The sequence below is a fragment of the Chionomys nivalis genome, chromosome 4 (assembly GCF_950005125.1).
Source record: "Chionomys nivalis chromosome 4, mChiNiv1.1, whole genome shotgun sequence".
Lineage (NCBI taxonomy): Eukaryota > Metazoa > Chordata > Mammalia > Rodentia > Cricetidae > Chionomys > Chionomys nivalis.
Genome location: NC_080089.1, coordinates 34,663,577 through 34,679,555, shown reverse-complemented (window position 1 = coordinate 34,679,555; position 15,979 = coordinate 34,663,577). Strand labels below are relative to the sequence as shown.

The 15,979-nt window shown below is 44.3% G+C and overlaps 1 protein-coding gene and 1 pseudogene across 1 annotated transcript; one reads left to right on the top strand and one right to left on the bottom strand.

Moving 5' to 3' along the window:
* Positions 1 to 760: 760 nt before the first annotated feature.
* On the top strand, positions 761 to 1,249 carry LOC130872712 (CXXC motif containing zinc binding protein-like; annotated as a pseudogene).
* A 6,292-nt stretch (positions 1,250 to 7,541) lies between these two features.
* Positions 7,542 to 15,956, bottom strand: Rpusd4 (RNA pseudouridine synthase D4). Its single transcript, XM_057767648.1, has 7 exons — positions 15,748 to 15,956; positions 15,204 to 15,369; positions 13,725 to 13,926; positions 11,319 to 11,412; positions 11,099 to 11,243; positions 9,989 to 10,086; positions 7,542 to 8,701 (listed from the first exon to the last, which is right to left on the bottom strand). The coding sequence occupies exons 1-7, from the start codon at positions 15,934 to 15,936 to the stop codon at positions 8,462 to 8,464; spliced, it is 1,134 nt and encodes a 377-aa protein (XP_057623631.1). The 5' UTR covers positions 15,937 to 15,956; the 3' UTR covers positions 7,542 to 8,461.
* Between the last annotated feature and the right edge of the window lie 23 nt (positions 15,957 to 15,979).

The window sequence follows — 15,979 nt, the reverse complement described above, 5'->3', positions numbered from 1 at the left end:
TTCTTTTCTTTTCTTTTTTTTTGACAAACATTTTCTTAAGGGACTAACAGGTCTGCATGCTGAGATGAGCAGCATCTGGCCCCAAGCTGAAGGCAGCAAGGCAAGCAGCAGATTCAGTAAGAACACAGAGATGCCAAGCAGATCCGGTAAGAACGCAGAGATGCCAAGCAGATCCGGTAAGAACGCAGAGATGCCAAGCAGATCTGGTAAGAATGCAGAGATGCCAAGCAGATACAGTAAAAACACAGAGATGCTAAGCAGATCCAGTAAAAACACAGAGATGCTAAGCAGATCTGGTAAGAACACAGAGATGCCAAGCAGATCCAGTAAAAACACGGAGATGCCAAGCAGATCTGGTAATAACACAGAGATGCTAAGCAGATCCAGTAAGAATGCAGAGATGCCAACCAGATCCGGTAAGAACACAGAGATGCCAAGTTTTCAACCATCCTGTCATCCAGTAGACACGTGTCTAAATGGGCATGCTGTCAACAAGAAAGCCATCTTGTCCCTGAAAGCTAATTTAAGCAACCATTGTCATCATAACCCACAGCAAGCTGACACCTGTTTCTAAGCTTGGGAGAGACTACCAACATATTGTTCAGCTATGTGACCACCAAACTTACTAATTTTTACAATCAACTAAAAGCAAGGCTGAGGGGCATCTTTTGATGAATGATTGACATGGGAAGGCTCAGCCCACTGTAGGCTATGTCACCCCTGGGCAAGTGGGCCTGGATTGCACAAGAAAGCGAGGGCCATGGAAAGGAAGCCTCTAAGAATCATTTGTCGGGAGAACGTCACCAACCTTCGACCAGTGGGTGAGGACTTCCGGTGGTATCTGAAGATGAAAGGTGGCAACTGAGGTGAGATTTCAGAGAAGTGGCAATATATCCGACTGATGGACAACAGCGTGGCCTTGAAAGGAGGCCGTGGCGGTGCCTCCACGGTCCAGAAGTGAGAACTGTGTGCACGGGAAAACTCCATTGAAATTCTGAGCAGCACCGTCAAGTCTTACGATGCTGAAGACAATGAGAAGTTCAAGACAAAAGTAGAGTCTGAGTGTTAGTGTCGTGGCCTTGAGCAAATTAACTTTCAGCCCCAAGCCGGGTTTGCCTCTGAAGGTGTGGAGTCAGGGACAGTCTTCAGTGACATCAATCTGCAAGAAAAGGACTGGACAGACTATGACGAGAAGGCTCAGGGGTCTATGGGGATCTTCGAGGTCACCCATCAGTTTGTAAAGTGCTGAATTGTGTTCCTACAAATTTTCCCGGAAGAACTGAGAGGAGAAAAGGAGCCCTGAGCAGCAAATCCCATGGAGGCTTCTCATCGCGATCTCCTAGCACCTGTACCAGCCCTCACAGTCTGCATGCTGGGGTTTGTCATGGTTCTAAGTCCCACCAATAAAGCCCCCGCTGGTGTGTGAAAGAAAAAAAAAAAGAATCATTTTTCTGTTTCAGTTTCTGCCTCCAGGTTCCTGCCTTAGCTTCCCTCAATGACGCACTGTAAGCTATAGGATGAAAGAAACCTTTTCCTTTCATAACAACAAAAAGCAAACTACAGGAACCAGAGAGATGGCTCAACGGTTAAGAGCGCTTAGTGCTTTTCCAGAGGACCTAGGTTCAATTCCCAGCACCCACATGGCAGCTCATAACTGTCTGTAAATCCCATTCCGGGAAACCCAACACCCATGGCAAAACTCCAATGCACATAAAATAAAAATAATTTTTAAAAGAGAAGAACCCCCCCCCCAGGATTGCTTAAATAAAAAGGAAACTAGAATGTACTGTAAGTGAAGATAAAAACTAGTTCTACTTTTTAGATTTTTAAATATTTTTTTAAAAAAATAAAAGAATGACAATGTTATACAACAAATTCATGTTCTCTCCCTCCAGATTCATGTGTTGCCCTGCGGTGATCCAGATGAGAAATGTCCCCATAGGGTAGGTTAGAGTAACTAAACACTAGCTTCCCAGCTGATGGCACTGTTTGAGGAGGTGGTGCAGCCTTGCTGTAGGAAACTGTATCCCTGGGAGCAGAGTTCGAGTGCTCATAGCCTCACCCCACTTACAGTTTCTTCTTCTGCTTCGGGCTCCTGGTTAAAGATGTGATTTCTCAGCTGTCTGCTGCAGTGCTGTTCCTGCCCAGTATTGTCAGGTCCAAAGTCTGGTGGTTAGACTAAAGCCAGCCTTCTTTGGGAACTTGTGAAGCTGGTTACCCTCTACCAAAAGGAGGCTTTTCCCCTACCTCTGGGGGAAAGGACAAGTACTATCTGTGGTGCCTATTAGCATACCAAAGCGAGTGCTGGCCTCCAGGTTCCCTCAGTAGTCAGGTACCTGTTAAGCGTACAGAGTTCTGCTGGCTTCCTGTCTCTTCTCTGTCCCCACCCTCCCTAGACTTCCCCCAGCCCGCGAGCTTCCCTCCCTCAGCTGCTCATTCTCCTTTTAGCCCTGCTGTTCCACTCTGCTCACGCTTGCCTCTGTCCTGTACCTTCTCTTGGCCCTCTCTCTCTCTTGGTTGGTCCCCTCTCTTTGGCCTGCACTCTTTTCATCTCCCTCTCTTGCTCTCCCCTGACTCCTCTGTTCTGTTTCTGTTTCTCTCCTGGTCAGGCCCAGTCTGAAGGCAATGTTCAGTCGACTGCTTTCTTTCTCTATCCTAGACTCTTCCAGATGCCTTTGGCAGTTCTTTCCCTCAGACCTACAATAAAAACCTTTCCCTCAGCCCTCATTGTATAATTATCTCTAGGTATTTAAAGGGATAATTATAGTCAAGGATACCATAAGGACAGCACCTTGATTAATGTGATTGGTGTTTGTGTAGAAAGAGATGTCAGGGACATACATGGATAGTCAGCTGTCTGTTAAGGCAGGAGACGAAGACCAAAGGAAAACCAGACCTGCCTATACCTGGATCTTGGATTTGTAGCCTCTAGAACTGTGGGCTACTGAATCCATCTAACTGTGGTATTTTGCAATGGCAGCTTGAGGTAGTATGCTTATTGACACGTAATTGAATATTATGTAACTTTCATATTCCAGAGTCCACTAATAAAATCTTATTAGAGCACAACCTCACCCATTTATTTACATTTTGTCTGGTGTTGGTTTCCTTGTCAGAATAATCAAGAAGTTGGTACAACAACTTGTATGACCTGCCAAGTCTGGAATATTTGCTACCTGGTCCTTTGAAGAGAATGTCTGTGGACTCCTCCTGGTATCTCAGGCACTTTGCCAATTTGCAGCATTTGGTATCAAGTGGTCCCTTCAAACTACTCCACCAGGTTCCAAGTCCAACTTCTCTGGGATTCAGCACTATAGAAATGTCCTTTGCCCGATGGCCTGATAATCAAATAAGACTATATCTTATCTTCCCCACACAATCAAAGCAGAGTATATTCTCACACCAGATGGCCCCTGGAATTCCAGAAACTACACCCTGACCAGTAAGTCACTGCCACACTGTGAACATAGATATGCTGGCTGGTCTTCTATCAACTTGACACAAACTAGAGTCATCAATGAGAAAATGCCTTCATAGAATCTGGCTGTAAGGCATTTTCTTAATTAGTTAGTGATCAGCGGGAGGGCCCTGCCCATTGTGCTGGTGGTTCTGGGTTCTACAAGAAAGAACAACCCATGGGGAACAAGCCAGTAAGCACCACTCCTTCATGGCCTCTGCATCAGCTCCTGCCTCCGGGTTCCTGCAGCTGTCTGAGTTCCTGTCCTGACTTCCTTCAATGCTAAATAGCAATAGGGAAGTGTAAGCCAAATAAACCCTTTTCTCCCCAACCTGCTTTTTGGTTATGGTATTCACTGCGGTAGTAGAAACGCTAACTAAGAAAGCAATCCTTTCCTGTGTTGGGGGCTGGTCAGCAATGGTTTCCTTTCTGCTAATGCTTGGGTGTTAATAATTACAAATGGACTGCATCATCTGATAGTTGGTATTTCTTATAGTATGTTTAAATGCTAATTTTAAAGGATACTTCTTAATATTATATCCTAAATACTATAAGACGTGGTGATATTTTGCTTGTGCTTTAACAAATAAAGCTTGCCTGAAGATAAGAGTGTAGAGCTAGTTACAGTAGTTACCCATGGAGGCCAGGGAGTGGGTGCACACACCTTTAATCCCAGTACTCAGGAGGCTGAGGGAGAAAGGCCATGAGTTCAACATCAGCCATGGCTATACAGTGAGACTTTGTATCAAAAAATTAAATTGCCAGGTATGGTAGCCCATGCCTTTAATCTCAGCACTTGAGAGGCAGAGGCAGGCAGATCTCTGAGTTCGAGGTCAGCCTGGTCTACAGAACAGGTTCTATGACATCTAGGGCTACACAGAGAAATCCTGTCTTGGAAAACCAAACAAAAAAAATCCAAGATTAATTTTTGAAAGCTGACAGAAAATAGCAGTATAGCATTTCATGGTGATACTGAGCAGGTTAGGCAATGAAGCTAGTTCTCAGACCAGTCTGAGGTTGTGCCAGAGCCTAGGGAACAATCTTCCTGGCCCTCCCTTGTTTGGACATCAGGGAGCTAATCACATTTTCCCATTTCTCGGGAAAGTTCCTGAGAACTGTGAACAGTCCAGGTGCTCTGAGCCTCCTAATTATTCAGTTTGCCGAACTGAAGGGTGGGGTCCTCACTGAGGAGACACCAACAGGGTAAACAGGGACACAAACCCAGTCGTTTTTTCTCGCATGCCCTGAGTACTCACTCCCTCTTTCCTTTCCAATGAACTTCTATTTCTACCACCCGCTCTTTTCTGCAGGTTTCCATTCTAAGGGCATTCCTGTTCAACTAATTCCTCGAAGCCGCCATCAGTAGTTCCCAAGTGTCATTCCTATCACTTTATCTTGAGAAACATGGTGTGCTAAACACGAGAAAAAATACACAAAATATGTAAGTTTTATATAACGGAAGATAGTCACTTCTCCTGGGTGGGCTATTAAATTTACTGTGCAGAGTAATCGGTAGCAAGAAAACAGGGAAGGGGGTTAAAAAATTGCATATTCAATCCAGAATTCCTCTGTCCCTGAAAGATATATTCCAAGACTCTCAGTGGATGCTCAAAATCACAGACATTGGGGCCAATGAGATGGCTCGGTAAGTAAGGATGCTTGCCATGAAGTCTGACAACGTGAATTCAACTCCCAGATCCCAAACAGTGGAAGGAGAGAACTGACCCCCTGCGTGGTCCTCTGACCTCCACACATGTGCTGTGGAGCACACATGTGCATACACACTCACAATTTTTCTTTTGTTTGCTTGTGTTTTTGAAACAGGGTCTATGTACCCTTGGGTGTCCTGGAGCTCACTATGTAGATCAGGCTTGTCAGCCTCCAAATCACAGATCTGCCAGCCTCCACCTCCTGAGAGCTGGGGTTTAAGGTGTTACCACTCCCAGTTTCAGAGTTCTTTATGTTAAATAGAAAGAAAGCATAGATGTGACCAAACCCTACAAAACCCTGTTTTTCTTTTCATATCTGTAACTGAGTTTAATCTGTAAACCAGGTACAGTAAGAAATTAATAAAAACAATTATAATATAATAAAACAAGTGAATGCGATCTTTCTAAAATGTTACTTGACGAACTCTATAACAGACACAACTGATCTGATAAAATCTGATACCCCAGCTCCTAAGTGGCTAAAGTGCACTGGAGAGTGGTAGTCTACACAACACCATGATGGCAAAGGAAATATCCGCCACCCAGGTAGCATTAGCAGGGTGCTGAAAGAGTCCATCACACTATTCAGAATGATGGATAGCATAAAACTCACCAATTGTTTATTTCTAAAAATTTCTACTTAATCTGTTTGGACTACAGTTACACATAGGTAACTAAAACCGTAGGAGACGTCACAGCTAAGGTTGGGGGGCTACTCCATAGAGAGAGCACATAAGAGCTGTCCTGGAGGCTGTCACTCCAACTTTCTTCAGCTCAGCCCAGACACAGTTATGAGTTACATCTGTGTCAAACAGTGGTTCTCAATCTTCCTAATGCTGCAGACCTTTTATACAGTTCCTCACGTTGTGGTGGCCCCAAACGTAAAATTATTTTCATTGCTACTTCGTAACTGTAATTTTGCTACTGTTATGAATCATATTTGTTTTCCAATGTTCTTAGGTGACCCCTGTCCAAGGGTGACCCCCCCAAGGGGGTTGCAACCCACAGGTTGAGAAACACTGGTGTAAAAGATTGTTTAAAGACCAAAATAAGAGTTGGATATACTGACAGGGAGGCCAATGAAATTTCCATCTCTAGGGTGCTCAGCATGGCCATCTCCTTCGTTTCCAAACTGAGGACTTATTGAAAGCAGCACCCTTATAAGCCCAGTCACGAATTAACCAGAGCCATCCCTCAGCGAGAAAGCCAAGCACTGCAGGGAGCAGAAATGTCAATCACAACTCTCAAGATGTCTCTCCCTAAACTTCCAAATCACTCCTTTAAACAGATTCAAACTAGTAATCTAAAAACCAAATTCAACCTGCAAATATGGGCTTGGCTGTCTGCATGTGCCATGTGTGCATGCTGGTGAATGTGTGTATCTGTGTATCTGCGCACGTGTATGTACATGCAGGTGCATCTTCATGTGAAGGCCGGACAGTGACACAGTCTTCCTCAACCATGCTCCACATTTTGAGAAAGGGTATCTCACTGAATCTGGAACTTGATAATTTGAACTGCCTGGCCAGCCAGCCCCAGGGATCCAGCTCTGCCTCCTCAGCACTGGGTATGCTACTGTGCCTGGCACTTACGTAGACGCTGGGGATCAAACTCAGCGCTGCACATTGGCCCAGCAAGCACTTCGCTTGTGCCCTTTTCCCAGCCTTACTATCTTCAATATTTGTGTAGCCACTTTACTAAAGCAGCATAGTCCCTAACTACATTCTAAGTATTTGTCCTTATACCCACAGGTAAGTGTTCTTACCCTTCGTCAAGGAAACTTCTAGATGAAAATCATTACAGAAAACCACAACCAATCAGAAGTAGAGTGGTGGCGCCAGTTCCAACTAATAATGTCTACAACACAACTCCAACTTCTAAGGGCCAGGATTACTGTGGAACGGGGAGGGAACACTGTAAAGGCAAGAGGGTCAGGGGTTTTGCTGAGATCATGTCTCTTAGAAATGCCAGAAAGTACATCGTTGAGGGTTTACCACCGTGGGTGCCTAAGCATGACCTACACAAGGATGACACCAGTGGCCATGCAAATGTGGAAGAGAGAAAGCTCACGAGGCTCTAACCCTACACAAAGAACTATGAGCACCTAAGGAATGCTGAGATTGGGAGAAATAGTGGGAAGAACACACCAACTGGTTATCCAATACCAAATGTGTAGAAGTTAGCTCGATTTGGGAAATAATTAGGCTAGCTAAAAGATGAAACAATTATATTTATATTTATTATAAGGGGAAAACTCACAAAACAGGAACAAGAAGTTCAAGCTCAGCTGTGCCGCGAGGGAAGCAGAAAGAGAGACAGAGAGAGAGAGAGAGAGAGAGAGAGAGAGAGAACCTGGGCCATGAGCTCCGGGTCCCAGAAAGCCACACCCTAACTTGGTCCCACCTCTTAAAAGATAATTGGTTAACAAGGCTTCCCCATCACAAATGGTCAACCCTGAAAACATAAATACACAGCATTATATAGACTTAGCAGGTTGTATTTATATATTTGGGAAAACACACACAAAATAACAATTAAAGAAAAAGAGGCCATGAATGTGAAAGTGGGCAGGGTACATGGAAGGGTCTGGAAGCATAGGAGGAAAAGGGAAATGATGCAATTGTAATCTCAAAAAAAATTAGAATGTTTTTATTTAGTTGGTAACAGGTTGGGAGATTTCACAGAAATATCTGGATTTTCCTGGTTCTCTAAAAGAAAATAGAAAATTTGCCCACAGGGCAACAATCAGCTGGAGCCGTTAGACAGTTTGTGTGCTTGGCCTGTTGACCCAGCCAATACCTTCCACCCTATCAGCCTCACTCTCTTAGGTTAGCTGCCCGCCATTTGTCCCAGCTGAACAACCCTTTCACAGGTTCATTGCTAAGGCAGTATGGCACCCATGTTCTAGTTGACAAAATCCCTGGGTCCCATGATATCCAAGCCACTCTTTCCAAGGGAGCACTCCTGACAGCTCAGAAGCTTTTCTTCCTGTTGGATGAAGACAGTTCCTGGCCACAGATTCCAGCCTGTGGTTCTCCTTTACTGGTACAATCTGTCTGGTCCTAGGCTCTCTTCCATCTTGGCGAAGAGACCTATCAAGGAGAGACTTTCAGCAGGCTTTTCCACATCACAGCCAAACTGACAGTAAATAAGACTTCATTCTCCATTAAAAGTCCTGAAGCGGCCAAGTTCCTTCAACTTAGCCAGGTGGTGGTTCTGTAGTCTCTTCCAAGTGAGAAGATCACAAAATCCATAAAATACAGCAGAGCTCTGGGGCCAGCCTGGTCAATAGTCTTCACTCTGCTTCTACATGCCTGGCCTCACTGCCTCCGCTTTGATCCTGATTTGGCATGTCTAAACCCAGACGACGCAGAGAACTCGCAAAGAAGTGAGGAAGCTTGCAAGCCAGGAGGAGTTCCTCTCTTCTGGCTCCCAGAGCAGGCAGGATGAGCTGCCTGGCGTGCAGGTGAAGGGGGATGTAACGGGCCTTTGTCTGCTGCAGTCCCAGCTTCTTCAGTGTGCCAGCAGAAAGCTTCTACACAGAGCAAAGACAAACCTTAAGGGCATGGCCAGTGACCTTTAACTAGCAACCACACTAACCTCTGCAAGTTATAACCCATAACCCAGTAATGCCTAGCCTGCTCCAGGGACAAGTCTAGGAAGGACTTAGAACCTAGGTAAGAAAAATACAACCATACCAGAGAAACTCTTATTGGAACATTTTCTGGCCTTTTAAGAGAATGGATGCTACTATCAGCTAATGAAAAAGGCTCTCCGCGGTTCTTTAGAATGCAGGAAAGGCAGCTTTTATCTTATCACAGCCTCCCAACAATACCTGAAAGCAAACAAATGAACCATTAAGGCTCTGCCAGCACATCCTGTGGCTCTATGAAGACAACAACTACTCTGATGCCTCTAAAAGTTAGAAGTATGTTCCCATGTCTGGTGACAATACTTTGTCATGACCTACTTCAGGGTTTTAATTAAAAAAAAAAAATAGTAAGTTTACCAAAACATCTTTTTTTAAATCTTCTTGAACAATGTAATTTCAGAAGCTATTATTAAGACACTTAAATGTTACATTTCTCCTTGAGAACCCTCCCTTGCTCTAGGGGATGTCTTCTTAAATGTGTTTCTCCCTGTCTCTTGATGCCCATATTTGTATTTATAATAAAATAATTTATTAGTAAACTCCACTGTTACTTGGAAACAAAAGGAAGAAAGAAGTCCTTGTTAGGCCATGGTGGCACATGCCTTTAATCCCAGCACTGGGGAGGTAGAAGTAGGTGGATCCCTATGAGTTCAAGGCCAGCCTGACCTACAAAGGGGTTTCCAGGCCCTACACACAATCAGACCCTGTCTCAAAATGACCAAGGGGACTTCCGGCATTGACACACTACGGTGAGGCCATTCATTTGTTTATTATCTCAATAAATATTATCTCCAAAACCACAAAACACGCGGGGGTGGTGGTGGTGAAGCGTTCTCTCACTTACCTGTTAAATGCACACAGTTAAACCAATACTGGTTTGAAAGTGTGCCTCCAGAGGGTTGGGCTTTTGAATACTCAATTTTTGATCCATAGTTGGTGGTGCTATTTGGGGAAGTTTAGGTGGTGCTAGGGGAAGTGTGTCACTGAGGGCAGGCTTTGGGAACTTAAGGCTTACATTTGAGATAAGAGCTCTCGGCACCCAGTTCCGGCTGCCATGCTTCCCCACCATGATGGGTTCTTATCCCTCTGCAACAATAGCTAAAATAAACTCTTTCATATGTAAAATAAACTCTTTCCTTGGTCTTGGAAAACTAATACAACCAGTCTTACCTGAGGGATCAACCTATTCCAGTCTGAGTACTTATGATCACCAAGGATCGGGCAATCTAACCCAAAAGACAGGTGAACCCGAAGCTGATGTTTTATTCCTTAGGAGAAAAAGGAAAGAAATATGTATGAGGAGCAATAGAAACAATGCTATGCTGACATCTGCTTCAACACAGAAGTAAAGCAGAGTAAACTGGCAGCACCAAATGCAAAAAGGAGTAATGAGGAAACTATAAGCTACGCAGGACCAGCCAGCTGGGGAAATAAGCATACCCATTCTGGACAGCCATCACCATGACTTTTATGTCTATGACTACCCTAATTTCTTATAATTTTAACACTGCCCATCTAGAAATTTCCTATTCTTCCAATCTAAAACTCACCAACTGAAACAACGTCTGACCATTCCTCTCCTCTGGTTCCCCTCACCACTAGTTTTTGACAAGCATCATTCTATTTCCTTTATGAATCCGACTACTCTAAGTACATCATGTGAGATAAATCATATAGAATCTACCCTTTATATGTAGTTTACTTCACTTAGCATAACGTTTTCAAGGTTCATCCATGTAGCACATGGCAGAATTCCATCATTCTTCTAAGGCTAAAAATAACATTGTTTGTGCACACATACCCATCCCATGTCATTTCTCTATTCATCCATCCGGGGTTACTCTTATGAACACAGGATGCAAATGTCTGCCTTTAGTTTTAGCTTTTGTTTTTTTGTTTTGTTTTGTTTTTAACTAAAGAATAGAATTGTTGAATGAAATGGTTTTTTTGTTTGTTTGGTTTTGGGTTTTTTTTTTTTTTGAAGAAATGCTTTGTATGTTTTTCAATAAAGCCATTTAAACTGTGTTCTCCTCACTTGGGAGGCTGAGGCAGGAGGCTCACAAGCTCCAGCAGTGTGGGAGACATAGTGTATCATTTCATCTATTCTAATCCCCACAATTATCCCCACAGGGACCCTAGTTTCAGATCTGCATCAGAAACACAGAGTCACATGAGTCAGCTGTACCCTCAGCCTAAACACAGTATCAGTGGCTCAGAATAAGGGAAAAAAAATCCAGCACAAGGCCCTGGGCAGAGCACGGTGGAAGGGGGCATCCTCACCAGTAACAGGCTGCAGCTCCACGAGGGCGGAAGAGGGGGTGCTGCAGAGCACCTGGTACTGAGTGACAGCAACATGGGCGTCCCGGTTAGCCCGCACCTTTACCATTTTCCCATTGTCCATACGGTAACTCGGGGCCAGTGTCATCTGCAGCCAGAGAAATCAAGATGTGATTCCTAGGAAAAGACAGAAACCCATGCCTCAGGGAGGCGGCTCCCCTACCTTGTGGTGTTGCTGCTGGCCTTGCACTTTCTTCTCCACAATTGGGATATCTATGATTCCTGCCGAGGGCAAGGGGGTACGCACAGTGATGGCCCTGGGGGTGACACACAGATTGCTGCCTGAGTCACAAGAATCAGAGAGGGACTGCTGGGAGTCACTTAAGACCTCACAATGGACCATCTTTACTACCATTTTTGCAATTTCTTGTCTATGTAAAAGAGATCTAAAATGGGTCACTGAATGATGGCTGTGGTTTCATGACTTCTTTGACTAACGAGTTAAGAGGGACAGTCCTGTGGGTTTTTACCATATCCATTCTGTCACTCAGCCACATTCTTTGAAGTCACAGAGATCCGCCTGCCTCCACCTCCCTAGTGCTGGGATTAAAGGTGTGCGCCACCACCCACCTACCATATCTAATTTTTTTTTTTTTTTTTTTTTGGTTTTTCGAGACAGGGTTTCTCTGTGGTTTTGGAGCCTGTCCTGGAACTAGCTCTTGTAGACCAGGCTGGCCTCGAACTCACAGAGATCCGCCTGCCTCTGCCTCCCGAGTGCTAGGATTAAAGGCGTGCGCCACCACCGCCCGGCCCATATCTAATTTTTAAAGGGTCCCCTTGATCACAAAGTTAATGCACAATTTCTAAAACAAAAAAGGACTATATATCCAAAGCATAGAATGAAATTTATAAATCAAATTTAAATCATAACCCAATAGGAAAATAGCCTAGGAAAAATAGTCTATTCTCAGAAAGGGAAATTCAAACAGAAATTAACACAAAACCCCTATCTGGGTGGCTTTTTAAAATAATTTGAGGTGTGTGTACTCACCACTGGTGAGAGTGGAAACTGATATAACTATTTAGGACAGCAGTTTAATACTATCAAATTTTTACACATGAGGATTGAGAGACAGCTCAGAGGTTAAGAGCACTGACTGGGCTTCAAGAGGATGTACATTCAACTCCTTGCACCCACATGGCGGCTAACAACCATCTGCAATTCCAGTTCCAGAGGACCCACAGGACTGTCCCTCTTAACTGGCCTCCACAGGCTCTGCATGACTATGGTGCACAAACCAAAATCCCCCCATACACACGAATTAAAGATAAATTTCAAAAAAATGATAAAACATTTTAAGCATGCATATCATTCAAATCTGCAATCCTATTTTTAAAGGATATATCCTAAAAACACTGACACGGAACAGGGTGTGGTGATGTACAGCTGTGATCCCAGCAGGAGGATGAGCAGTTCAAGGTTAGCCTGGGCTACTTGAAACCCTGTCTCAAGAAACAAATCAGTGGCCATTGAGACGGCCACAGCAGATAAAGATGTTTGCTGCTAACCCTGACAGTCTCAATTTGACCTCTGGTGCTCACACAATGGAAGGAGAGAACTGACTACAAGTTGTCCTGATTTCCACACATTCGCAGTGGTAAGCATGTGGCCAAATGCATACACAAACATGCAGAAACACAAATAAATAAATGTTTAAAAAACAGCGCTGGGCATAGTGGTGCAGGTCTTTCTACTCAGCATTTGGGAAGCAGAGATAGATAGATAGATAGATAGATAGATAGATAGATAGATAGACAGACAGACAGATGAATGATAGGTAGGTAGGTAGGTAGATAGACAAAGAGATAGATAGGTAAATAGACAGACAGACAGATAGATGAATGATAGGTAAGTAGGTAGATAGAGTAGGGAGATAAATAGGTAAATAGAGAGACAGATAGGTAAATAGACAAGACAGATAGATGAATGATAGGTAGGTAGATAGATAGATGGATGAATGATAGGTAAATAGGTAGGTAGGTAGGTAGGTAGGTAGGTAGGTAGAGAGAGATGAGAGTTCAAAGCCATCCTGGTTTATGTAGCAAGTTCCAGGCCAGCCAAAGGTATAAAGTAAAACTTCATCTCAACACCAGCCAAACAAAAAGGGTTGAGGAGATAGCTCAGCTAGTTGCACATGCATGATAATGAGTTTGGAGCTCTAGCAGACATGCTAAGCCCAGTACAGCAGTGCACATCTGTAATCCCAGGGCTCGAGGGGGCAGAGCCAGACACAGCCTGGAAGCTAACTTTTCAGCTAGTCTAACCAATCAGTGAATTCCAGGTTCAGAGGGATACCCTAGCTCAATAAAATAAAATAAGGAGTGATAGAGAATGAAGTCTGACGTCCTACTTGACTTCCACATGTATACATGAGTGTGCATGCACACACAGTCACACATACATGCACATAGACATGGACGATTTTATCACTCAATATTCTCAGTAAGCTATTTCATAGACTCTTTATATCCTCATGAGTACTAGTACAATGCCTTCTATTAATAGTCCCTGCAGTACAGCAGACAGATAAAAGAGATGCCCTCATTTATTCCACTAACAGACCCATACCAGTACTTCTTCTCCACCTGGCGGGCTCTGAACAACTCCTGGACTTGATGTGCCATATCCTGCTCCCAGGCCAGCACCATTACACCCGTGGTTTCTTTGTCCAGACGGTGGCACAGATGCAATGGCTCTGCCTTGTGGCCACGAAGCATCTTTGCCAGGATGGGCAGTACATCACTGATGCAGAGCTGGACTCCAGGGCCACCTAAGAAGGAAAGAGCCAGAGGAACTCTTCTTAAGAAACCAATCATTACTGAGTAAGAAATTGTCCCCATTTTCTACAGTTGTGCTATGAAAACATGGCAGGGATTACTAACAATAATAGGATCTCACTAGCTATAAAATGAACTCAAGGTCCCCAGTTGAGACTACTAAGTCAGAACTCATATTTTAACAAGCATCCCAAGGACTCAAAAGTAACTGAAGTCTGGACAAAACTGTGGCTTTCTCTTCTGGTTTTGTGGGACTGGGAAGCTATACTGAGCCATTATAGAAGAAAGGTTAAGGTGAAGGTCTCTGAGAACAGATATTCCTAGATTTTACTCTTTGTACTCTTCATTAGACCAAAGATAGATTACTATCTTTCCAACTCTGCTTTGTTATCTAAAAATACCTTTAAAAAATTAACACCAACAACCAAAAACCTCATCAGAGAATAGTAAGGAAAAAAACCTGTTAGGAAATCAAGAGGGGGAAAAAATCACAGAATGCATTTGGCAAGGCCTATTTTATTTCTCTGTACTGCCACCAAAGGAGTTATTTATTTCAACCAAAATACTTTTAGCTAAAATATTAATTTTCCCCCTGAAAGTCTTTGATATTCCCTATTTTTCTTTTTTTCAGTTCTGTCTCCCTTCAGCTGTCCCTCATCATGACATTCAACAGACTCAGGACATCCATTAAGTTCCCAACACTTTGGGGTTTCATGTTAGGTACAGTCCTAAACACAAACACATCCTCCCTCTTATATTATTTCCTCTTTCCCAGTTTTGCTTGTTCTTGTTTCTCTAGCTCTCTCATTTTGAAATGAGGTTTTGCAGTTGCTGAGACTGGTCTGAACACTTGATCCTCCTGCCTCAGACTCTCCTAGACCTGGGATGACAGTTGCACACTGGCACTCAGCTTTTCTCCCTCTCCCCCGTTTTGATAGAAAATAACCATTAGATTGTCAGCGCACGGCTTTTTGTATCTCTCGGCAACAATCTGTGTGGGAGCTGCATACAGCCCACAGTCAGAATTCAGCGTTTGTATTTCTCTGCAATAATCCCTGTGGGAGGCATACAGCCCACTGTCAAATATGTGGAAGTGGGGACTAGGCACTGGTTTGTGTTACCAGTAGTCATATACACGGGATAACACTGTACAAAGGTTTAATTAACTTGAATTCAAGAATGCCTCACATGTAAGTCAGGCTTCAGAGGTACCGTTAGCTGTAGAAGGAAGCAGCAGCAGGTTTCTTTCCCTTGCCCACGTGGTTCTTACCGTGGACAGGGAGACCATAGGGTTTATTAATGACCACAATGTCCTTGTCCTGGTGGAGAATCCCTCGGCTCAGTTCCTTAGCAAGCACATTGGGGTGAACTCGCTGTAGCTGCTGCGTGAATCGCACGAGTTCCTGCACCCTCCGCTGAACAAGGTTTGTAGAACCCTAAGAAGAGAGAAGGACGGCAAAAGCTTAACGAGGAAGCGAAGCGCTGGGGGTGGCCTCAATGGGATTTAAGTGAAAATTCGTGCGGGGAATGGCTGTGTTGTAGAATTAGATTCATGCCTTCCTTTGGGACCATATATCGGTATCTATCTCACCTACATACCCACGCGGTGCTTGGGTCTGAGCCTGGCAGTAGCAAAAGTGCCCACAAAGACACTGTGCAATCACTGTCCTTTTTTCTCAGCGGTATTCCGACTGTCACACTGTATATCCCCCAACACTGACTTACCGGCAGATACAGAACCTGCCTACCGCACCCCACACCTGGGAAATCCTGAGAGCATTGCCTCTTGGGAGTTGTGGTCTTCCCATGCTCACCGGCATTTTCTTCGTCTTTTGCTCTTGTTTCTGGGCTCGGAGCTTCTCCGCCAATCTCTGAGCATTCAGGGGCCTAGAGGTAGTAGCGCTGGAACAAAACGGCTTGGATCCGGGAGTGAACGGTCTCCCGGGACGCGACGTCCCACTCAAGACCCGGAGACCAGGCGTACCCAACCTGGGCGCCGCCATCTTGCCGAGGGCGGGGTCAGACCGCGCCGCACGAAGGAGAGCG